We start from the raw sequence: 25,431 nt of genomic DNA on the forward strand, positions 1-25,431 counted from the left end.
CAGCATTCCTCCATTTACTGGGACTCTTTAGTTGAGAATGAGCTAAAGTTTATAAACCTTATCTCGTTGTACCATTATATCCAGATTATAATTCAATGTAGTATACTATTACAGAAATTAACAAGAGCTTGTCAATCTCTTGTTAAAAACATTATCCACACTGGGTTTGCCTGATTTCCCTGTCCTCTAAGAAATTAAAATCTGTTTTGCCATAATTAATTCTTAGAGAACTTATCTTGCCTTCTAGAGATTACTGCTTCCTTTCTAACTGCTCTCAAAATATTTATTTTTTACTTTTTTTTTTTTTGAGGAAGATTAGCCCTGAGCTAACATCTGCTGCCAATCCTCCTCTTTTTGCTGAGGAAGACTGGCCCTGAGCTAACATTTGTGCCCATCTTCCTCTGCTTTATATGCGGGACACCTGCCACAGCATGGCTTGACAAGTGGTGCGTAGGTCTGCACCTGGGATTTGAACCAGTGAACCCCAGGCCACCACAGCGGAACGTGCAAACTAAACAGCTGCACCCCTGGGCCGGCCCCGTCAAAATATATTTTAATAATATGATCTGGGTTCTAAAAATAATCAGTGCAAAGTTAAATATTCTGTGTGATTTTCAGTTGCTACAAAGTTACCATTAAAATTGAGACTTTACTTTTTTCTTCTAGTTTTCCGGGACTACTCCCTCGCTTCTTTGCTTCTGAGGTTACGATTTGTGTTTCATTTACAAGCTCCCTTAATGTTTTAAGATCGCCCGGACATTTGACCTCATTCAGAGCCTCTCAGTGTTCTCTAACAGCATCTTCACCTTTCCTGGCCTTTCATTCTTTCCTAATAATGATTCAGGGTGAAGATCTTTTCTCTGAAAGAGAAGTTTGAAATAAAATAAAGGTTGAAGAATTGCGCTTTCCTCTTGTCTTCCAATAATGTTGAGTCTTATTCTTGGCAACTGGTTAGCAGTGCCGAAGAAAGCTTTCTTTTCAGAAATCACTATGATGTTTTAGAGATTGAGACTAATGTCATGACACCCGGGGTTTAGTTCCAACTCGCAGGCACTTCTTTAAGGGCGTGCCAACTAATTTGGACCTTGATGTTTCTTCACTTATCAAACACAGTTTCTCAGGTTAGATTCGTGGTTCTCAACTGATTTTTACTGCAGTGGTTTTCAACTGATTTTTTTGGCAATGTCTGGAGACGTTTTGGCTGTCACAACTGGGGTTGGTTGGGTGACACTGGCATCTAGTGGGTAGAGACCAGGGAGGCTTCTAAACATTCTACAGACACGTCCCCCACAACACAGGATTATCTGGCCCAAAATGTCACTAGCGCCAAGGTTGAGAAGCCTTGTGTTAGACCAAACTTATGATTTCTTTTAGCAACATTACTTCATTCCTTTGAAATTTTCTCTATAAGAGCTGTAATTCAACTTCTTGAGGAACAGGGATGGGAGGAAATGAAGAGTAAAGCCTCATTGAGTGGCTTAGAACAGTAGTATTAGCCAGTTGCCTGGCACCGTGCTATGTACTTTGCATGGACAATCACATATCACCCTGACGTCAAAGCTAAGTATTAGCTACTATAGTTATCACCATTCTTACCGATGAGGAAATTGAAATACACAGTTTCAGAAACTTGCCCAGAGACATTCAGTGGTGGAATCTTGTCAGTGGTAGAAAATGGTTAAATAAGTGAACCATCAAAATTTTTAAGATTTTATATTATATCTGCTATTCTTACCTAATTATAAAGTTTCCCCTTCCTGCTTATATTTTTAAATTTACATGTACTAGAGTTATGTAAAAATATAGTTATCTTTCTCTTTAATCACCAAATTTTTCTTGAACTCAATTTGAAAAGACTCTCACTATCATCTTTTAATTAGAAAAAAGCATGCAATAAAAAATACATTTCTGGTTTACAATTTCTCCATTTTTAGGACTAGGAGGTTTGGCCTAGATGACCTGTAGTGCTCTTTTTCAGTCTAATATCCTAAGAAGCATGAATATTTTGCATCTGCTTGATAAATCCAATTGCATTATTGGAATTTAGATGTTGATATTTACTTATACTATGGCCATGTGAAATCTATTTGTTCCACTGAATTTCTGAAATAACCAGAAAAATCTTCAGTTATTGAAGAGTATGCTAGGCGTACCTCAAGTCTTTATCTGCAGCATTTTAAGATTCTATGAGTGGCATGTATCTCTTCTGTTTCCAAAGAGTAGCTCAAAGGCAGCAATTTTTAAAAGTTGATATTTTGAATTTGAATGAGCTCACATATATTTGGGGATTTTCGAATATAAGGACATTCTACCTGACATGACAGAGAAGAAACAACAGGAAGCGTGAGATATTCTTGCAAGTTGGTAAATTATAGGATGGGTTAAACAGGCGATTGCATAGTCAAATATATAGTGGCCATATCCCACTCCACATCCACTCTTCACCGCATTTTCTTGTTGTAAAAGGGTTTTTTCCTTACTAATTTGACTTTTCTTAAGATATTGTAATTTCTTAATGTCATTCCTCACAGACTTTACTTTTTTGCCTTTCTATCAGATGTCTTAGACTTACTTATGTCATCGCAAGAAAATTCATTTCTTATGCATTTAGAGGCTTAGATACACCATTTGGGGACTTTGGATCATATATACATTATATACATAATATATCTTTTTCTTAATCTTTATGAAGATTTGATAATGTGGGTAGAAAAAAGTGGAAATAATTAGATAGGACTTGATAGATTTCCAGCATTCCTGGGATTTCTAGTATTTGTATGAGAAATAAAATAGTAGGAGGAATATAGTTGACTTCAGGCACAAAATGTACTCTGTGGGCCACCTCTTTTTCATGCCTTCCTTCCATCCTTTTTGTTTTCCTTCCTTCCTTCTTTGCTAATAAATACTATGCTTTATGTAGACAAATAAAATGAATTAGTTTTCTACATGTTCATTCTTGGATTGAGAGGACGATTATTTTAAATTGTAATGAAACTTTAAGCTTATATTTATTTGATATTTGTGATTATATGGAGCTAACCTATCAGGCTTGTTATTTATTTGCTGTATGTGTCCCTAATAAGTCAAGTGTTAGAGAAAGAAAAAATGGTTCATTTCCTTTGATCCACAAATAGTAAACCCACAAGCACTAAATTAAATTGACACTTATTTGCACCCATGTATAGTTAATACTTATGGCAATTCATTCCTTCAGCATACATCACCGGCAATGTGGGGGTCTTGAGAGCTGGTATTATGATCTTTTGGATACGTATCAGGAAAACCATTCATGTTTTGAAGAGGTACTATTATAATTTAGCACTCAAAATGAATCCTGTTTTAGCCTCCCCTCACTCACACCATATATATGGGATTTTATTGCAGTAAAAAGTAGAAATCATAGACTATATGGTTCTAATTTTCTTCTCATCATGAAAGTTTCTATTTATTTCAAAGCCAGGAACTCTCCAATATAAGAAAGAAATTCCTGAGTGTAAAGGGAGCAGGCTGAAAAAACTTGTGGCTCTAGGTTCTTGATTTCCAGAGAAATAATAATTAGTAAGGAAAAAGTAAGATATATTTTATTCTACAAGTTTGTAGTTTTCACAATGTCATCCCCCAAAATAATATTATGATTTTTGTAAAATTGTAGCAATTTGCAAATATTTATGGCAACCTACCAAAAGATACAGTAGATAAAGAAAATATACCTTATATCTAGAAGACATATCTAGAAAAGATAAAGATTGACAAGTCTAAAACACTACATCTCAATGTGAGAACTTTTTAATGATAAGTGGTTATCAAATAGCAATTCACCACTTAAGGTTAGCCAATAAATAACATCTCATTTTACGTTAGTTTTTCAAAGAAAAAGATGTTGCTATATTTTATCAGTTGGTTCTATTAGTTGAAACAACAAGCATAGGAACATGCTACAGTAATTATACGAGTTAATTGAATCTTAAAAATTCAACTTCCCTGGAAGATCAGAGTATTCAATCAGGAAGAACTCTAGTTAATTCGCGTATCAATGTCTGCTGTATGATTCTGTTTACAGAATAATCCACTTATGTGAGAGTTGAGAAAACAGTTCTTGCAAGAAGAAGGGGTTTTCTCATCACATGTTGGTCAGGCAGAGCATGACAAACTAGAACATTTGCCTGACTCCCTGTCTTGGTCCCCTCTGGCATCACCACCGCACCAAGCTACCTCTTCTAGGAGGATAAATATGATTGTATGCATGATCATAAAGGTCAATTTACGAAAAATATTAAACAAATCTCTCTGACATGAATAAAAATGTTAACTTGTGGAAAAGAAAATGCTATCGTTCAATGAGAGTCAATATGACCTTAATGACCACAAAAGATTTTAGTTCAAATAGTTTGAACTCATATAATGGTAACCAAATACCTCATTACTGAATTTCTAATTCCCCATGCTGTTCATTAAAATTTACCTTTACCTGTGCACTTTAAAGTTTCCCTGTGCACAGACACACAGATACATCATGAATACATCTAAACAAGCCTACATAACAATCTTACGGTATTCAAATAGTCAGTATATGAATGCTAAAATTTAGTTCTAAGAACCACCACTGAGAAGAGTGAAAAGCAGACTGAGGAGACAGTAGGGCACATTGACTAACAGTCCAGGTTATAATACCAAATTCAACCGGATTCATTCCTCAGCCACTACTTTTTAACTATTACCTTGGGCAAGTTAACTCCTTAAGCACTGATTTCCTCAGCTGTAGAGTAGAGCTAATGATCCGTACTTCTTATGATTAAATAAGGTACTGGACACAAACTTGTCAATAAACGTTATTACGAATAGTCTTAAAACTAAATATTTTCTGGGAATAAGCATATTTCCAATTAAACAATATTGTCTCCTCCCAGATTACAGTCAATTTATAGAAACATATGACATTCTTTTGCTATTTATAAAAGGCATTATTCATTTTAAGATATATGCTATTAACACATACATAAAATGGCACATGCATATTATGCGTGCACACGTGTGAGTGCACACACACACACTCATAACTGGAATCAATTTCTTTTTAAACCACAGAATTGAAAGAATAACCATTTTGGTTTCATTCACAAAATATGCATTAATGTGGCCCAGCTCTGTAATTTTGTGAGCTATTCTCATTTGAAGCTTTTGTCATGAAATTTAAATGCCTTTCCTTCTCAAATGAGCTTCCCACAGATGTCTTGTAAAAAGCCTCAAGATCTGACTTTTGCTAGTGATGTGATTGATTTTAAAAATTATGCTTCTGATTTTAGGTTAGCCTAATTTCTTGACCTGCTCTTTTCACTAAGATTTCAAGAAAGTGTTTTAAAAATAGTAACCAGAGGGCTTAGGAATGGACCTAAGCTCTGAGGAGTTAGCGGGAGGTCCCATAACGTTAGCTTTATCACTGGTATGTAACTTTGTCCTATAAGACTCTCTAATAGATATATTAGAAAGTTAAGGCTTTGTTCAAGGAAGACTACATTATTCTGCTAAATAGGAGATTAATTTGATGAAAAAATTCATATCAACCAGCTTGACTGAAAGGGTTACCAGTTAGACGAAACAGTAAGTTTGGCGGTGTTTGGATGAAGTCGCAGTTTAAACCAGAGTTTTCAGTTTAGTGTTTTATTAAAAATGCAGATTGTTGAACCCTACCTTGACCCAGAATTTCTTAGAGGAGTTCTTCAGAAGTTACAATTTTGGGATCTCACAGTGAAGCTTGAGAACCTCTGGCTGAGACCATACAAAATTACTTGAGCATGAAGTAGCATGTCGTGGGACAGCAGGGAAAAGCTTTGGATTAATATTAGAAGCCCAGATGTTTGTCTGGATTCTGCCTCTTACTGGTGCTTTGGTCTTGTATAATCATTTCATATCTACCCTTTAGGATTATTGTAGGAAGCCGATGTGATGGTGCACATGAATGCACTTTTTAATCTGTACATCGTCATTCAAATGTAAGATAGCATTATCCTTATGGTTATGGTCAATACAAAGTCTTTAAATAATAATCCATCTGACCTAATAGAGTTGTTCCTTTTCCCATATAATGTTAAACATTAATAAAAAATAATCTAGGGCTAGTCCCAGTGGCCCAGAAATTAAATTTGGCATGCTCCACTTTGGTGACCAGGATTTGGTTCCTGGGTGTGGACCTACACTGCTTGTCTGTTGGTGGCCATGCTGTGGTGGTGGCTCATGTACAAAATAGAGGAAGATGAACACAGATGTTAGCTCAGGGTGAATCTTCCTTAGCAAGAAGAAGAAGAATGGCAACAGATGCTAGCAGGGTGAATCTTCCTCAACAACAACAACAACAAAAATAATAATAATCAAGATGACAAAACAAAAAATGCTTTATAGAATGCGATTGGGGTGGAAACGAAGTTAGTAGTGGCCAGCATCTCAGGTCTGAGTTGTACCTGGACTGATTTGAGCAAATGCTAGATGTGTTCTGAAGCAAAGTGTGGTCCAACGAGGACAATGGCAAGGTGGTACATGTACAGAGGAATTAAATTGCATTGAGAGCAGATGGAAAATGAGTGCCTATGCCTGAGTCAACCTAATCAAGATCTAGAAGCCATAAAGACAGCAAGTCGAACATAAATCAAGCATGAAGCACCACAGCTGGAGCAGTAGGCTGAGCCCTGGAGTGTACAAAAGAACACGAGACCATCTTTTTTTCTTTTATACTTAGCTAGGGCAAGACCTCTTTAGGGCACTGAGTCCATTTCTTGGCCTCCTCATTAATAGCACTTGTTAAATGTAAAATCTGAAGACAAGCACAAGTGTAGGAAAGTTTCTGAAAAGTATAACTTTTGATCAGAAGACTAAAGGCTGAAGAAGAGAAAACAAAGAAACTCTCCTCTGAATATTTTCTTGTTACTACAGGGTTAGCCTGAAATAATGTCAGTGTGTTAACTCAGTCACTTAGGTTGTCAATCAGTTCCAAGAAAGGGGTCATTCCCATCACCCTCCATACCTCCTGAAGTATTGTGAGCCCTCTGACCATTCATTCATTCAACAGATATTTTTGAAGTACATACTCTTTAATGTGCCAGACCCTGTGTTAGGTAGATACTGGAGGTACAAGAAAAAGCAAGGCAGGCATGGTTTGTGTTCTCAGGAAGCTGTGGCTTGCCTGTCCTGTGCAGCATGTGCCTACTGTAGATCGTTAGCAAAAACGGCCACAGTTACTCCCCTCTCTATATCCATATCCCTTTGCAATGTGACAGCAACACCTCCCATCAACAGATAGAGACTGTTTTTCCACCTCTTGAATCTAGAACCCATGACCACCATGAGAATAAGCCTGGGTCAACATGATGGAAGATGAAGATCCACGTGGAACTAACTATTCTTGCTGAGTTCATCCTAGATCAGCTGGCTGATAGCCACTCAGGCGGCTGCTGCGGACCCCAGGGAAGACTGGAAGAATTGCCTAGTCCAGTCCAGCCTAGCCCAAATTACTGACCTATAGAATCTCAAACTAAATAAATGGCTGCTTTAAGACACTAAATTTTGGAATGATTTGTCATGTAGTCAAAACTGACTGAGTAGCCCTTAACTTTGTAAATATGGCTCACAGTTCATTTTGGGCACAGAATTTTCTCATATGGCTTATCAAATTACCTTGACAACTGCCAACTCTCCACTTCACTTTGCGATGTATGGACACAGTCTCAGTGTACAGTTGTCAGAATACAGACACCCTGGGGAGATTTGATATTGGATCTGTGATCTGCGGAATATGAAGTTGACTAATGTGCTTGAGATGTGACATATATAGTATAATACACTTCTTGGAGAAAATGCAAGTATATCAGCAGCACATAAACATCTACAACAGTACAAACTTCAAACAAGCAGTTTAAAAGTTAGTGTAAATCCAACTAGCTTTGTTTCCTAACATGATTGCTTATGATGCAAAAAAAAAAAAAAAAAGGCTGTTTGTCAGACACTGAATTTGTACAACTAATCAACTCTGTCCTACAGACACGGCCATAAAGTCTCTGATTTTTCCTTCAAAGAATTTTATTATTTTGATATATTATTGAAACTACCACCAAAGGCTGATGTATCATTCCAGATGTCTGTGTTGAACTGCCTTGATTCTAATGATGACACATCAGAGGAGATTAGTGAACTGGACCTTTGATTTATCTTAATTTTCAAACATGTCAGAGTGTCTTTTCCTCTTTTCCTGGCAGCCACTCTTTTCTGTCCAGCTCTCCCAGCTGGGCATTTTGGGAAAGCAGCCAATTCCAGGGCTAATGTGTTTCTGCTGTTATCTGACACTGGTGCTGCTTCATAGAGGCAGCAATGAAGATAAGCCCTAATTGGATGTATTTTTAAAGCAAACCTTTTAGTTACTTAGAGCAGAGCTTCCCCAATTAGCTTCCTTTCTCCTCTCTCTGGCTGTGCAAGAACCACACTAATGTGAAATGCTGGATTTGGAAGGGAGTCAAGGGCAGTGTCGGGGCAACTAAAGGACAATCAGAATGAACTCTGGAGAAACACTCCACTGGACAGGCTGGGAGCTGTATTTCCAGAAAGGCAAGGCAAGTGATGGGTGTTGAGAGGATCAGACATGACAAGAGGCCCCAGCAGTGGTCCAGGGTACACTACCAACTGTCCCACCCTGAAGCACGTGAAAGGAGAGGGAAGGAATATACAGGCACTGAAAGAGAAAGAATCACTACTTCATAATGGCCATCATTGTGCCCCAATGGAGATATATTGCTTCAATGAAAAATATTTTAACCTTAGTTCAGGACTGTCAGTTTTAAGTTACATTCTTTAATATATTATCCTCAGGTTGGAGAAAATCTATTTAAATCCCTACCTTCTTTAAGACACTTGCCAGATTTTGATAGTGATTGAGTAAGAAAGCTGCTTAGCAAAAGGAGCAGGTTTAGAGGGCTTGATATTGAAAAAAAAATAGAGAAAAGAAGCAGGGTAGAAAAACATTTTTTTCTGGCTTTTATTTCTGAAATGGAATTATAAGTGAGACATAATAAGTTAATAATTTCCCTTTGGTTGGAAGTAGGTCTGCCATCATTACCTCCTACTCCCTAGGGGGTGTGAGTTCCTGCATTCATTTTAGTGTTATTTAATAGCAGGGGTATGAGGATAAACGCCCCCTTTGGCAGATCCATCCAGACTGTATTACATTAGTCCTGTGGTCAATTAGAAGGGGTGAGCCTGGGCTGGGCTGGGTTGCAGTAGTGGGGGTAAGAGGAGAGAGTGAGGTGGGGCGTGGTGAAGAGAAAGCAGAGAGGAAGCAGCTGCACTCCACTGAACCAGGCTCTCCATCTGGCTCCTCGACTTGACTTCCTACCCATTTTTATGGAGGCATCTGTCCCCACAGACCTGCCCCCGACACTAGGAACTTCATCTCAGGTTCTGACTCAGGGATTTACTTCACAGGAAGTTAGAATTTGAGTTCAGTGTTATAAGGTTACACAGGTTGTGATTTTTGCATGCAGGCACTATTTGAAAATTTACTTACTGAAATTAATATTAACATGTGGAATGTTTGACTTACTTTATAGGTCAGTTTCCAAATTTTGCAAACCAGTGACCTAACAAGATAATATTAACTTGGAGACATATTTTTCTCTTTCCTCTCTTTTGATTTCTCACGGGATTATAGTACTGTGTGTAAATCCTGAATCTTCCCCTATCTGTGCAGGCCCCCATATGTACTCCTCTGCACGTAGGAATAAATTTTCCAACAGATAGTCCCTCTTCACGATAATAACCCAGACTGGTAAGATGACTGTTGTGAAACTAATTTAGTTCTAATGATTAAGTAACATGTTTGGTGTTTGCTTTAGAGTTCCGGGATAAAAATTTACAAACAGTGACTTAACAAGGTTTAGGTCGGCCGTTTTTTTTTTTTTTTTCCTTTTCTCCTTTGCTGTGACACTGATTTGCTGGGAACATCTTGTACACATAACCACAGTGGACAAAGTGGCTCTTGAAAAGTGGCAGGGATATTGGAGTGCTATGCATAAAATACATAACATTGCTGGGGAAATATGAAGAATTCTAGATCAAGATCACTTCCAGAATGTGCTAGAGTCATGAATTTTGCATAGAAGAAAAGACTCTGAAGACAGTTATTTTTAGCAGCTTTACAGTTTCTAGGTGGCACATCTAAATGAATAGGTACAAATATATAGAGCTCAGTTTAGGTAACGAAGCTCCTCTCCAACACAATGATCACAATTTGCTCCCCCCTCCTTCCATCCTCATGCTGAACCTCAATCCCCTAGTAATTGAACTCCTTCTAATGGATTAAAATCTTGGGTGCGTGCAAAGTTCTATAATTTTTATGTCATCCCCAGTACATATACCCAATTTTAGAAGCTGCGTACCTGATGGTTAGTCCTATCCACTGTATTGGCCGTGGAGGGGTGGTCTCTAGTGTTCTGACGAACTCGAGTGGAGTTTTGCTGCTCAATGGTGGAGGAAGTTGGGATACAGAACTCTCTGAAGCATCGTTTGAAGTTTTCATCCAGAAATGCATAAAGGACTGGGTTCAGGCAGCTGTTTGTGTAACCTAGAGCAATGCAGAAGTGCCAAGAGACGGTCTGGAAAGTAGTTTCTGGGATCGTAATCAAGGCTTTAATGATGACATAAATGTGAATGGGAGTCCAGCAGACAATGAACACAGCCACAACCACAAGCACCATCCTGGTGATTCTTCTCAGGTTTCTGTCTTTTTCTTTGGAGCCAGAGAGCATACGGACACTCCTGAGGCGTAAGATCATCAGTCCATAACACACCGTAATGATGAGGACCGGCATGATGAAGGCAAAGATGAAAACACAGATTTTCAGCAGGTTTTCCCAGTACCATGTTGGGTGAGAGAATGTTAGTGTGCAGTCTATGGAACCTAGAAGAAAAGAATTATAAGGAAGAATTAGCAGCATTCAGTATTATTGAGTATTAATATTACCATTTTGCTTTAATGTACAGCCTTGAGGAGAGATAACTTAAGGCCATTACTACACAAGGCAGTAAGGGAAGATTTAAAAAAATTGTGAGAGAAACATATTTTCTTGTTGATTTTCAGGAAGAGTTATTTTTAATCTTTTTTCTAAATATCTCATTTTGTTGTCTGCTTCAATTATATTAAGCTTTCATTCAGTCAACAATTATGGACCTATCATCATTAGCTAGATCCTCTATGGGACTATGTTGATATCAAAACATATAATCACTGTCCAAAATCTATAGAAGTTTTTCTCTAATGGATGTTTTCACTCCACTTTTTGATAGGTAGTTCATCATCCTGATATGAGGTCTAAAAAGACAAATTTGTCATGTAGGCAGTCAGTTGAAATTTTAAAACAAGCCTCTAACTTAATGTTATTTGGGTTTAAGCTCTAATTACTCTTGGAAGAGCTATATTCTTATTTCCCTATCATTTTGAAAAAGTAAATGCAGAGAAATCAGGAACCAATAGATTGCATTCTGTATAAAATGTTTAGTGGGCTTAAAATTATAGGTAAAATTCCTATTTCGAAATATTTAAAGGCATTTTGCTGGAAAGAATCGTTAAAATTACAATTTGACTAAGACATTGGACCACTCCATGAATTCTACTTGGCTCATGACTTCACCAACATATTGATCTAAAAACTCTCCTCCCTCAGGCCTGCAACATTACTCACCATGCCTGTATTTTGTTGTTGCCATAAACATTACAGGCAGACCAATGGCTGAAGAGAGGATCCAGTTGCAGACGTTGACGATTTTGGCATTGCGGGGAGTACGGAAATCCAGGGCCTTGACGGGATGGCAGACTGCAATGTAGCGATCAACACTCATAGTACAGAGGGTGAATATGCTGGTGAACATATTATAATAATCTATGGAGATCACGATCTTGCAGAGGATGGTTCCAAATGGCCATGTTCCCATTAGGTAATTAACACTCTGGAATGGCAGGGTGCTGGTTGCTAAGGCATCTGCCAGAGCAAGATTGAAAATATAGATGTTGGTGGCAGTCTTCATTTTGGTGTATCTAGGAGATGAAGAAAGAGCAGTGGCAGAGTCAGAAAAAGACACTGATGTGAAATACAGATAAGCTTCCAATAATAAAAAAAAAATGCAAGGATTAGTGGAAAGCATTTGAGATTAAGTATGGAAGAATTTTTTCTAGTACTAGATTGGCTATTTATAACCATGTGCCTATGGAGTAAATATATAATTTCCCTACCTGTCTGTGTTCTTATCTGTAAAATGATTATAATAATAGCTGCCATACTGATGTACTGTTCGTTTGGTATTTTTTAGTGTGCCAGGAACTGTGATAGGTGTAAAAGACACGGGGAGCTCTCAGTCAAGTATCCAGGCACTGGATAATAATTCACTTTAATTCTAAACACATAAGAGAAAAGTTTCAGATATGTGGCTAAAATTATGGAACAACATAATAGTGCAAGAGTGTATATATAATGCATGTATGCGCATATATACATATGTACATATACACAAATGCAGGCTATTATGGGCACATAGAGATGAGGCAAAGGCAATAGAAGGGGTAAGATAAGGAAAGAAGGAAGGCATCCTGGAAGTCCAGAAGCAAAAGTTTAATCTGACGGTTAGTAGGTGTAGCTCGGTCCAGGCAGAGAAAGAACCCACAGGCTTAGAGTTGAAATGGCATGAAGCGCATGTTTGGCACTGCTTAAGGGTGACAATGAATCTGATCAAGGAGGAATATGGAGGCCAGTTCATGGAGAGACTTGTATGCCTTGGTAAAAATATTAGACTTTATCCAATCTGTGATGGGAAAGTTAGGTTGTTTTGTTTTTATTATATAATAGCTCCATTGAGGCAGATAATTAAACTGTGCAGTTTGATAAGTTTTGACATGTGCACACCCTTGTGAAACCATCAGCATAATCAAGATCAGGGACTGGCAAACTACGGCCTGCAAACTCAGTTGGGCTGCTGCTTGTTTTTGTAAACAGGTTTTATTGGAACTTATTCACACGCATTTAATTACTTCTTATCTATGACTGTTTTGATGATGCAATGGCAGAGTTGAATAGTTGCTACAGAGACTGTATAACTTGCAAAGCCTAAAATATTTACTATCTGGCCCTTTACAGCAAAAAAAAAAGCACCAAATCATCATCAAGATAAATGAACATTTCAATCACCCCCAAAAGTTTCCTTGTGTAGCTCTATAATCTTTCCATTTTGCCCATCCCTGTCTTGACCCCCATCCCCACTCTTCCCTAGGCTATCAGTCAATCTTGATCTGTTTTCTGTCATTATAAATTAGTTTACGTTTTCTAGAATTTTATGTAAATAGAATCATTCAGTATATATTCTTTCTTTCTAGTTTCTTTCACTCAGATAATTATTTTGAGATTTATCCATGTTGTTGCATGTGTCAACAATTCATTCTTTTTCATTGCCAAATGGTATTCCATTGCTTGGATATGCCATAACTTGTTTATCCATTCGTCTATTAATGAGAATTGAGCTGCATCTAGTTTGGGGATATTACCAATTAGCTGTTATGAACATTCATGCACAAGTCTTTCCATGGACATACGTTTTTCTTTTTCTTGTGTAAGTATCTAGGAGTGTTATATATCTTCCAAGCCACAGAAATTAGAACTACTAAGTAGAAGAAATAAGCAGACACACTGACAAGAGTAATAAATTGTATCTGATGGTAGAAGAGTATCTTGCAAATATATTGTCAAATTGTCCAATATATTTGACATTCCACATCTATTTACCCTGATGTTAGTAACAGTACCTCAGTTTCACTCCGGGGACCCACCCATTTCCCACTCTCAGTCCATGTGTTTCTGTGGGCTCCATTACCAGTTCAGGGCATAAAGATGTAAAGCAATTGGGGCCACCATGGATGTTCAGCAGTGGTCTCACATTTCAACTAGAGCAAATGATATTTTGAGGGGACTTCTGGGAAAAGAGTACACTATTTTTCCCACAGGACCCAAACCCGAGAGGATGTAAAGTACACAGTTTCTGGAAGAGCTTGTCTGAAAACGGACCTAACCCTGAGGATATGGATTCAACAGAGTGAGAGAGAAACCCATACCTGACACCGGATCTTTTTTGGACTTTTTTTTTACCTGGTACAATAAATTCTCTTTAAGCTTCAGCTTGTGTTGTTTTTCAGTCACACGAAATTAGGACTCTAACTCATTCAGCCCAAGATGGCTGTTGGTAGGAGGAGATGTTTATAGACTCCTTTGTTTAGGACCTTAATTCAGTGTTCCAGGAAAGTTTGTTTGGTTTCAGTAAGCACCAGGAAGCTGAAGTTATAAAGGAGGATTTCATTAACCTCCTCAGGGTCAATAGGCTCGAACTGTTTCTCGAGCTCTAAAATTCTGACACTCGATCTAGCCTGCTATCATTTCAGAAGTGGCATTACTGCCAGAACGGCTCCTCATTTTCAGATTTGGGGGCTTTTGATTCGCTTTAATGGTTTTACTTCCTTAAAGAATTTTAAAGGGAAAAGGTAGAGAAAGCCATTTAACTTGAGGAGATAAACCAATTTGATTTTAGTGAGGACCTTAAACATGGCAAACATAAAAAGATAATTCAGACAGGATCCTCCAAACAACAAAAACTAAGAAATGAAAACAAAATTAAAATTGTGAAATATTTTTTTTTTTGAGGAAGATTAGCCCTGAGCTAATATCCCCTGTCAATCCTCCTCTTTTTGCTGAGGAAGACTGGCCTTGAGCTAACATCTATGTCCATCTTCCTCTATTTTATATGTGGGACGCCTTCCACAGCATGGCTTCGTAAGTGGTGTATAGGTCCACACCCAGGATTCAAACCAGCAAACCTGGGCCACCAAAGCAGAGCATGTGGACTTAACCACTGCGCCACAGGGCTGCCCCCCCAAATTGTAAGACTTTAGAATTACTGACCATAATGTTCAAGAAGTTTTAAAATTTTTGATGCTATTTATAAGCAGAAATTTCTCTCTCAAAGCAGAAGAAACACCCCCATTGCTAGCTACACCACTGATGACAGACCTGCATGATCTCAAGGCACGCCCAGCTGTGTTAGTCACTTTACCACCCAGCAGACCCTCCGTCTCACATCTTAGCTTTAATAGGCTGTTTTATGTTAAATAATCAGGTTCTTTACTGTCAGTAAACTTTAACCTTTTCTTCAGGCTCATCTTAGTACTGGGTACCTATTGATGTATGTTTACTTCAGTTTTAAAAGAATCATTTTCTCCCCCAGAATGAGAATGAGCTCCCCCTGAGCTAACATCCATGCCCATCTTCCTCTACTTTATATGTGGGACACCTGCCACAGCATGGCTTGACAAGCCGTGTGCCCGTCCTCAACCATGATCAGAAATGGTGAACCCTGGGCTGCTGAAGCGGAACGTGTGAGCTTAACCGCCGCACCACCGGGTCAGCCCCAGAAGGAATTTCTTAAATATGTGAAAGAGAATTATACAAGACTAAAGGTTTGGGAATTCCAACTGCCTCCAGCATATCTCCGAACACTTTAATCTACAGGGACCATCTGATCAGAAAAGGGCTCATGCAGTCCAGCAAACATGAGCTTCTCCTTCTTTTCTGTTCTGATGTGGTGGTATGAATGTTGACCCACAAAAGTTCACAAGAACGATCAGGGTTGCACTACAAGTTATAGGAATGTGCAAACCAGAGTTAGCAAACGGGCCAAAGAGGTCAGCTGAAGGAGGGATTATCTTTGCTATTCAGTTCACCTGAGTGGGTCTGAGTAGAACTCCTGGATATTAACACGCAATCCTTTTTCCATCCCTTCTACCTGTTACTTCTTACTGTGCCATTAATGAGTTTAGTAGTAAAGAGGGGAAAGTGAAAGGAGAGGGATGTGGAGCATGTCCTTAGAGGGTCTCACCTAGACTCACAGGGCCTTCCTGACATTGACCTGTCCTACTGTGCCCACTGAATTGGGGCTTTTCCTTTAGGCAGTGTCCCAAGCTCCTTTTCCTTTCTAATTATCCCATTGAAATTGTCCTAGTATGTATTTCTTTAAATTGTTCTAGGTGATTGAGTAGCTTATTTGCTATACGAATCCAAATAAATTACCTTGCAATTATTAGTTTTTTAAATGATATCTTCTCAGGACCTTCAATGCTTGATCCATCAGAGTGATTTTATGGAGCTTCCAGGTGCTGTGCTGCGGAAGAAGCGTATGAAGCCCATTCCAGCGGCAGCTCATCTATTCTCCTGAGAGAACTTTTATTTGTAAATGTCCTTCCTCTTTTTCATGGTTATAAAATATTTCCTATTCATCTTTAGACCCATTCTTCACGCCATTTCCCAACTGTTACTACTTACCAAAACATCATTGATTTTAACCAACTTGTGCTAAATGAAGCTACGCTGAATAAATTACTCTTGCTTTGCGAACCTTTTGTTGTTGTTGTTTTAATTTGCTTTTGAGTTATTCTTGAATTGAGATGACCCTATCTCTGTCCAGAAATAAAACTGACCAAGGAAGATTGAAAGAAGGAAGAACCCATTCTAGAATCCAGCTTGTCAGTTTTATACTACATCATGCAGTTCACATCTCCTCTTTTAGGAGCTCACAATAGAGCCAATGGAATGTACAGAAGATTTTTACTTCTTTTTGGGCTTATTTTCTGCCTTTTGATGTTTTTACCAAATGGAGTTTTTCTCCCTTTTGCTAATATCAGTGAAAAAGAAAGACACCAAATTCAGTAAGAATTCGACGAGCCCCTTTTATTTGTTTGGCACTGTGCTTGCAAAGATACCTTTCTAGAATCTGTTATGACTTTTATGTCCACTTACCCTCACATTAAAAAATCCACATTTTTAAAGGAGAAAAGAAACTCCCTAGAGTGTCATCCTTAAATAGCAATGATTTCTTGGATAAATCCAACAAAATAAATGTACTTATATACTTCAGGTTATTACTTAGATGAAGAAAATGGTCATATGAGTGAGGACCTACCTGCATTTCTCCTTTATTATCCATTCCATTCTGATATCTCAGGCAAGCATGTGTGTGCATGTGTGTGTGTGTGTGTGTGTGTGAGAGAGAGAGAGAGACAGAGACAGAGAGACAGAGAGAGACAGAGAGAGATTGAAAACAACAGAAACCAAAATCAAAACCAGTGATACACTCTCTTCAGCTATTAACACAGAAAAAGGCCGTATATTAATTTGTTATTTTCTGTTATGGTCTCCACTAGCTTAGTGAAAGAGGGGACAGGACATGTCTCACTTAGCCATAAAATGTTTAAAACATTTCAATAACATTTATTTCACAGTGGTTTTGTGTGGTCAATGAGCAAATCTCCAGTGAGCTTATACTAGCAAATGGAGAGAGTATTAACCTCGGACCTCTGAGCCCCACAGACAGACAAGTGACTGTGGCTTGCTGGTTTCTCTCAAAACAGAAGACAGAGACCTACAAGAAATTAAACAGAGGCCCTTCTTCCAGAGGTCAATTGTCTCTTTCCATCTGTGTTACCAGAGCGTAATGATCATCAGTCTTTCCGGTTGAGTGTTGCTCTCTCTTTATCCATACCCACTTCATTTTTTTGTTCTCTATATTCCTGTTTTCTTCCTCCTCCATGTCCTATTAATGGCAGTTCATGATAAAAATCTCTTTCCGATGGAACAAGGGAAAAATCTGATCCCTTGAAGCATTGAGAGCACTTTATAAGTAGAAAATGTGAAACGAATAATTGATCATATTTTTCATCTTTGCATTTGGTGCTGAGAAAAATCAGAATAAAATGTGTGTCTTCTCTTAATTGCATAGAATTCTAATGGCATATGAATCTAATACAATTCTATTCTACAAACTCTTTTGCTAATCTCATCATTTCATTCTTTTTTGGCTTCCTATTTGCCTCTTTTCTTCTTTATTTCTCTTATTTTACTGTATGAATGTTTATAAGGCTCTCCAAATCCTCTTTTTGAAATTGGACACTGAGGCGGAGAATGAAGAGAGAATACGGCCACACGTCAATGCTCACTCCTCTGGGCAAAACAAAGGAAACGAGAGAGACACTCTTCCGTGGCGGTCAAGAGACTGCTTAACCATATTTTGAATTATGCTTTTTAGAAATGCTTATTTCCTGATTTATTTGATTTCTGAAAATTTTACTTCAGGACATGACTAGCATTTATCTCATCAGAAGTGCGTAAGAAAAAAACCATGTTTTGCTTCCTTGATTCCATGATAAATAATATTTGTGCATTAATATTTATGCACTATAGAAAAATACCACTATGCTAAATCCTCTGATGTCTATAAACCATTATAATTGGATTAAATATTCTTATCTGTGACTTTAGACTTTTGTTTGCAGATATAAAGATTATTCATCTCTTTAGGCCAAATGACTTCAAAAACAGCATCAGAACACTTACCTCAGGAGCTTGGGCTTTTTGCTTCATAGATAACAATGTTTTGCTTTTATTCTAAAGGCCTGGTTTTTAGAATTTAGAAATACTTTAGCTTTCAAATTTGAGAATTCTAAGAGAAAAGGAAATTTCTTCTATTTTAGGATCCAAGAATTCTGTACGTAAAAAATGATCAAGTGCGCATTACCACTAACGTCAAATGATGGTGTATCCCTAGATATTTCTTTAATACTGAAGCAACAAAAAATAAGGTGACTTCAGAATATAATGAAACAATTCTATCAATATTAGAAAGTTGCTTTTTGAAGAACCTCAAGCGTATGCCGTAGAGTATACATTTTTAGAGGGCATAGACTGTGAGGAACATTATTATCTATTGCACTCTGCACAACAAATATAAGGCTTCATCTACACTTTTGGTGATGATGTTGTGCATGTAATCACTCAATGTAAGTAAAATATGAGAGATAGTATGAACAAAAATGTTAAAAGAAATAAAAAATAATTAAATTATTCATTCAGCACTGAACCCAGCACAAGCTGGGCACCAGTAAACGCTTGCTGAATGGAATTGAATACAGGAAGAGGGTTTGGGTTATTTTATTTTTATTTTTTGTGACAAGATGAAACAAACTTTTTAAAGGGAACTGGCAGCTTTTGGAGTAAAAGTGAACAGGTAATATTCCTTTTTGCCTTGTCAATTCATTGTCAAATTAGAAATAACTTTGGTCATAGCAGGTCATGGAATGATGAGAAGTAAGACCTGAAAGGGGCTTTCAAGACCACATTGTGTGATCACCTTGTTTTATGGTGAAAGAACCTGAGGTGCAGAGAGATGTGCAAATGTTTGAGACTTCCCCCCCCCCCCCATTTCTCTAGGTTTCATCTAAAACTAAAATGTGCCTTCTGTACTGTACTGTTGGCCATGTGTATTTCTGGATATACATTGCTGATATATTTGGCCCCTATCTAGCTAAAACAAAGTGGTCATGCAAAGCTTTTTTATCTTCTTTTCAAAGATGGCCATGCTGGGAGTATCTAGGAAATTTTGAGAAATTTTCTCATTATATTGACTGTTATCACAGAGTCATACATTTTTAAAGGAAAGCTACGTTTTCCATTTCCTTTGCTTTACTCGCTCACAATCCATGGTTTAAACCCATCGTTTCTGCATAGTTGACTCACAATCTCTCTCTCAAATTCCATGACTGCCTTTCCAGCTCTCTTTTGGATATCTGCACCTGCTATTGGTTTCTCAAATGCAATACTTCTCAGTGAACTTGTTCTTTCTCATCCACTACCACCACCACCACCACACCACAATCAGTAATAGAAAAAATTAATAACATTATTTAAGAAGATATGACAAATGGAGAATTAAGATAATTAGAAAGAAAGACCAATAAAAGTTAATTACTTTTTTAGAAATAGGAAGTAAAGGAGGAAGGATGTAATATGACTCCCAAATTCTAGCATGGAAGAATGGTAATATCGTTACCTAACAGAGAAGAAAGAGAGGAAAAGCAGATTTGGTATTGATAGAGAGTTCAATTTTGAGTGCATTATATTGTAAGACAAAAACAAAATGTCCATTAAGCAGCTGAATATGCTTGCAGTTCAGCTGGAACAATTCATTTATGTCATCGGCCTTTGGATGGTAATTCCCAGCATGCAAGTGGCTAAGATTGCCTTGTGGCTTGATACAAACTGTGAAGAATGTTGAACACAGAGAAGGGCAAGATTCCAGAAAAGCACAGAAAATAAGAGAGGAAGAGAAAAAGTTAGAGAAGGAAAGAGGGCAAGAGAGAGCACATGAATGTGTTATACAGGATGCATGAGAAGGTCAGTGAGAGAGAAATGAGGTTTAAAATGTCAGAGCCAGAAGCTGGTCTGTGGAAAATTTTTCTAATCACCAGCCATATATTTTTGTAAATGGAAGATTTGATTTTAATCAATATCCAATCAAAATAGTTCTTTTCTATTATGACTCTATTTGATTATATAGTGTAAAATGCAATTATTCACAGACTGTACCTCTTGATGACAATTGTTTGAGATAGAAGTTAACAGAATTCTTGCTTTTGAAAGCATAAGTTTGTAGCAGTACTCCAGCCATGAGTATGTCTATATGTGAAATTACATATTTTATGCATCCTAACATATTAGACACATCTTACTTGTATGATACATATTTTCTTGATAAATCTTATAGCTCATATAAGAAAGAAATTTCTCCAAATTTGACAGTCTTAAAATTTGCATGACAATTCCAGTATCAATTTTTAAACTGAAAAAATTTTTTTAAAGTATCAATAAAAATAAATAAATTTGATCAACTGTGCTTGAGGAAGAATTATTTTTCTACTTTCCCATAGAAAATGAGGTTGTAAAATTGTTATCAAATGACGAGAGATTCAAAAAGTATACAGCCTAGAATTTAGAAAAGCATAACAGATGTATGGCAGGGAGTTAATTAATAAAAAATTATTTTTCTAGATTTTGTGATGTTTGTAGTGTTTGTCAGCTTTTAAAAATTTGTATTTTTCATGATTTTTCAGTCTAATTATTTGCTTTAATTTCTTTTTATTTGCAATTTTTATCGTTTTCTTAAAGAATGCTCTAAGGTATGTGAGCTCTGAGCCCCACTCCACACGTTCTGAACCTGTCCCTGCCCCATCTCAGCTCGCTCTAACAGGGCTCTGCTTGACATTCAGCCTCGTGATCTCCCTGTTCTGTGCCCTGGGCTTTCTACCATACAGTAACTGGAGGGCTCTCTTGCCGCATGTAATAGGGACGCCTCTGGATGGCACATTGATTCTCAACTCCAATAATATCCTACGCTCCATTTTTGGGTCTCCTCCATTTATTACAAGACCATCTCAGTTCCTTTCTCTGCTTAGCTCTGCCTTACCACCATTTCTGCTCCATTGTAATGATCCAGTTGCACCCTGTGATACTCTGTGAGGCATCTCATTGCAGAATTCCAGCTCGATGTGAGATCGTCTCTTATTATTTTGTACTCACAATCATATTTTTTATTTATACCCCCATGCAGAGTTTCCACCTAGATGGAGGCAGTGAGGTGGGCAAGTGGTAAGGCAGGGTCTTCCACTAAGAGTTAACCTCTGTGGTTTTTTTTTTCTTTTTTAAAGATTTTACCCTTCCTATTTCTATCCAAAGGCCCCCTGGGCAGATAGTTGTATATTTTAGTTGTGGTCCTTCTAGTTGTGGCATGTGGTACGCCGCCCCAGCACGGCTGGATGAGTGGCGCCAGGTTCGCACCCAGGATATGAACTGGTGAAACCCTGGGCCGCCGCAGCAGAGTTCGCCAACTCAACCACTCAGCCACGGGACCAGCCCCAAACTCTGTTCTCTTTTTCCTGTCTTTCCAAATAGCTTTCTTCCAGCCCGGAAAGTTCTCTTTTCTCTCTGTGTGGGAGGAAAATCACTATTTTCACTAGCTTTTCCTCTAACTTACGGATTATGATATAAACTGTATTCTCACAGTCCTTTAGGTTGAGATTTTCATAATCAAGTTCAATATTTTAGAATTCATTCAAAACATTTCCCTTTTTTCATCTACCTAGTCTTGCAATTTAAAGCTAAGTCTTTCAAAACCCTATAATGGAACACATAGTGGAGAATTTTATTTTTTCATCCTCATTGCGTTATTTCATAGCCTCCTTTTTCTTTGGGACAATAAAGCTCAGTCTCATAGTCTGGTTTTAAAGATAAAAGAGCTGTAAGATATTTACTGAAAGGAAATATACACATTGGGTAGTATTTTAGTTTATTGTTTTGCTAAATGCCTATTAGATATATGGTGAAATTAAATAAGCAGTTCGAATACGGAGCCTAGAAGAGAAAATGGCTGAAGGTGTGGATTTGGGAATAGTTAGCATATGGGCAGTGTATCAAGCATGAGACAGTGGAAGAACACTTAAGGAGAAAGTGTGTGTAGGGAAGAGGAAATCTCTAAGAAATGTAGAAGATTTCTACATCTTCTACAGATTTATAAATCTCTAATTTAATAAATTAGAGGTTAAACAAGTTAAATCTCTAATAAATGTAGAAGAGTAAGGAATAGCCAGAGAATTAAAGAAGAAACTCAGAGTCAGGGTTAAGGAAATTAAGAGAGGAAAGGGTATCATGAAGTCGATAGTGGTCTAATTCACTCAATGTTACAGAGAGATCGAGTAAAATGAGGACCGAGATATATGACCACTGCCTTTAACAAAACACAGATTATCAATGGTGTTGACAACTGCCTGGAGTGGTTGAGGTTGGAAGATAAATAGATAAGAGTTAAAAAGTAAATGGGGAGTGAAGGAGGTGGATGGTATGGAAAACATTTTTGAGATAGTTTACTATGAAGAGAACCAGAGGGAATATGAGTTCAAGAAATAATTTTTTTAAAACTTGATCTGATATATTAGAGAATGTGTGTGTGTGTGCTATTGAATCATGTTGTAGTAATGGAAAATTGATGAAGCAGGGAAATAGAAGATACCTGTGTGAGCAATGTCCTTGAAAACTGGAAGGAGATGGAATTCCCAGCACACGTGGAGTGGTTGGTCACTTCTTGATTGTTACTAGCAACAAGACTAAAAATATGGGTACAGATACAGAAAAGGTTTGCAGGTTTGTTGAGGACTTTCCGTTTGCTTATATTTTTTCAAAATCCCTCTCTTTACCTCATTTTCCATTTTGTGACTTCATTTCTGTTTTTCATTTTAGCAGAGTTTCTACAAAGAATCCAGATTCAGTATCGTTGATTCTACTGTGTAGGCAAACACAAAATATTTGTTGAAAGAATAAATAAAGTAAAAGCCTGGGGCATCGGTTAAAGAAGGTGACCGCATAAAGAATGTGGGAGGTCTAGCAGAGAGGAGAGAGGGAAAGCAAATTTAGTAAAGAAATATTTGCTTGGCAGTGTTGAGTGCTCATTTGAGATTTGTAGTTTACAAAGCATGTGATTAGAATGATGGGTTGGAGGGCTCAGTCATGTGGGATGACCAGATTCAGGCTCTGGAGAATTAAGAGGTGCTGGTCTGAAAGGAGGGGGCGTTCTTAAAGGAGAGATTTTGAAGTTCTTGATAATGACTATTTATGAGTGTGTCTATAGAAGGTGGAGCTAACATTTAGCTAGAGTGAAATACCATTACTGAGCCCAAATCAAACACCGTCTCTTTCATGGTGCCTCTTGATCCTTCCCATGGGTGTGATCTCTCTAGACTCGTCTCATAATGACTATAGTCACCTATAGAATCTTGAATGCCAAAAATTATGGTTGTCATTTTCAGGATTTTAAATTTGGTTCTTTATTTAACAAACACTTATGTGTCAGCTATTGCACTGAGTGCTTTGCAAGTGTTAAATAATTAGTAGCTGTTATGATTATCCCCATTGTACAGACAAGAAAACTTAGACAGAGATTGGCTAAATAACTTGTCCTGGGGGACCCTGGATAACAATTGTTGGAGCCTAGATTTGAGCCCAGATTATTTGGGCCCTTAGCTGCTATGCTTTGCTTGTTAATAATCTCTTATTATTTTCTAATTGCTTCTTCTTGTTTCATGGAAGCAATACTCTCTTTCTTCTCTCCAAAGTTGTTAAACATAACTTATTTTAAAGACCTTGCGTGATTGCTTTTTTTTTTTGGTGAGGATGATTGGCTATGAACTAACATCCATCGCCAATCCTTTGAGGAAGATTGTCCATGAGCTCATATCTGTGCCAATCTTCCTCTATTTTGCATGTGGCATGCCACCATGGCATGGCTTGATGAGTCGTGTGTAGGTCCACACCCAGGATCTGAACTGGTGAACCCTGGGCTGCTAAAGCAGAGTGCATGAACCAGATCACTACGTCACCAGGCCAGCCTCTGCTTGTTTTTTAATTGTTTCCTCAAGTGTAAATTCTTCTGTTTGTTATGTCTTCCCCCATCTCTTTTGTTATGTAATCACCTATTAACAATACGGTGAGTAATGATTTTAAGGGGGCCCTTGAAATTAATATTCCTTGGTAGAATGTTCACCGCCTCCACTGTGTAGCCTAACTGGGGACAGGAGGTGGAATTAGCTCCTGAACCTTGTCTACCATACGATTTTCAGTAAGAATGGATGATGAGATGGGCTTGAGGTAGAGAGAGTACACTGCTGGCTACCTTCTAACCCTCCAGAGTATTGCTAGTCTCCCAGGGACAGCCTCGTAGTTCTGCCCCAAACATTGTCCAGTTTTTAAATGGATATTGTTGCTTCTGTCTAGCCTGTGGACTGTAATATACCCAAGGGTCAACTCATATGGCTGCCATCACCGTGGAAACCCATTCCATTATGGAACCTTCCAGAGGCTCATATTATCTGTTCTCTGTCCCAGGTATTCCTTCAGAGTTTTAGTTTATCTGAAGTAAAACAAACTCTTTTCTTCTGAATTCGTATTTCATAAGTAAAGTCATCAATGACTCTAATACTGTTGATCTCTCCCTGTTGTATCATTCACTCCTTTCAAAAGGAGGAGGAGTGACTTATCTAGTTTACATGTTTAGGATAAAGATCTGTCCCTTCCTCTATCTCTTTCTGAGATTCAGCTGCTCAAAGGAAACACATTTTCTATCCTACTACTCTAGGTTCTAAATTTTAAAGGGGCTGTCCCCTTGTGCAGAGGTCTCCAGTGGTCCAGGCCTGTGACTAGGTGGGTTAGTGGATTTCTGGGGTTCAAATTAGGAAGCCATTATTACTGTGCAACTAAGCCACATCAGCAAAGTCTTTATCAATGATAAAGCTGATATTTCTTCTCCATCTGCTGATTCATTTTGTATTATCTCTCAGTTGATTCAAACATCAGCAGAGAAAATAGGAGTGACATTTAATAGGGCCCTTTAAACATCTACATCGCCTACAAGAATTTCTTTACCATTTTCAAAAGTTTACGTATGGCTCTTCACTGATTAATTGCTTTAATTTGTGTTCCTTAAAAAATA

At 37.8% G+C, this 25,431-nt stretch overlaps 1 protein-coding gene across 1 annotated transcript in view; it reads right to left on the reverse strand.

The window, feature by feature from the left end:
- The window catches only part of OPRM1 (opioid receptor mu 1), a 166,346-nt gene that overhangs the window by 117,640 nt on the left and 23,275 nt on the right, over nucleotides 1-25,431 (reverse strand). The window contains 2 exon segments of the mRNA XM_046669267.1: nucleotides 10,416-10,936; nucleotides 11,718-12,070. Coding sequence (XP_046525223.1) covers nucleotides 10,416-10,936; nucleotides 11,718-12,070 — 874 coding nt within the window.

The sequence above is a fragment of the Equus quagga genome, chromosome 8, assembly GCF_021613505.1.
Source record: "Equus quagga isolate Etosha38 chromosome 8, UCLA_HA_Equagga_1.0, whole genome shotgun sequence".
Lineage (NCBI taxonomy): Eukaryota > Metazoa > Chordata > Mammalia > Perissodactyla > Equidae > Equus > Equus quagga.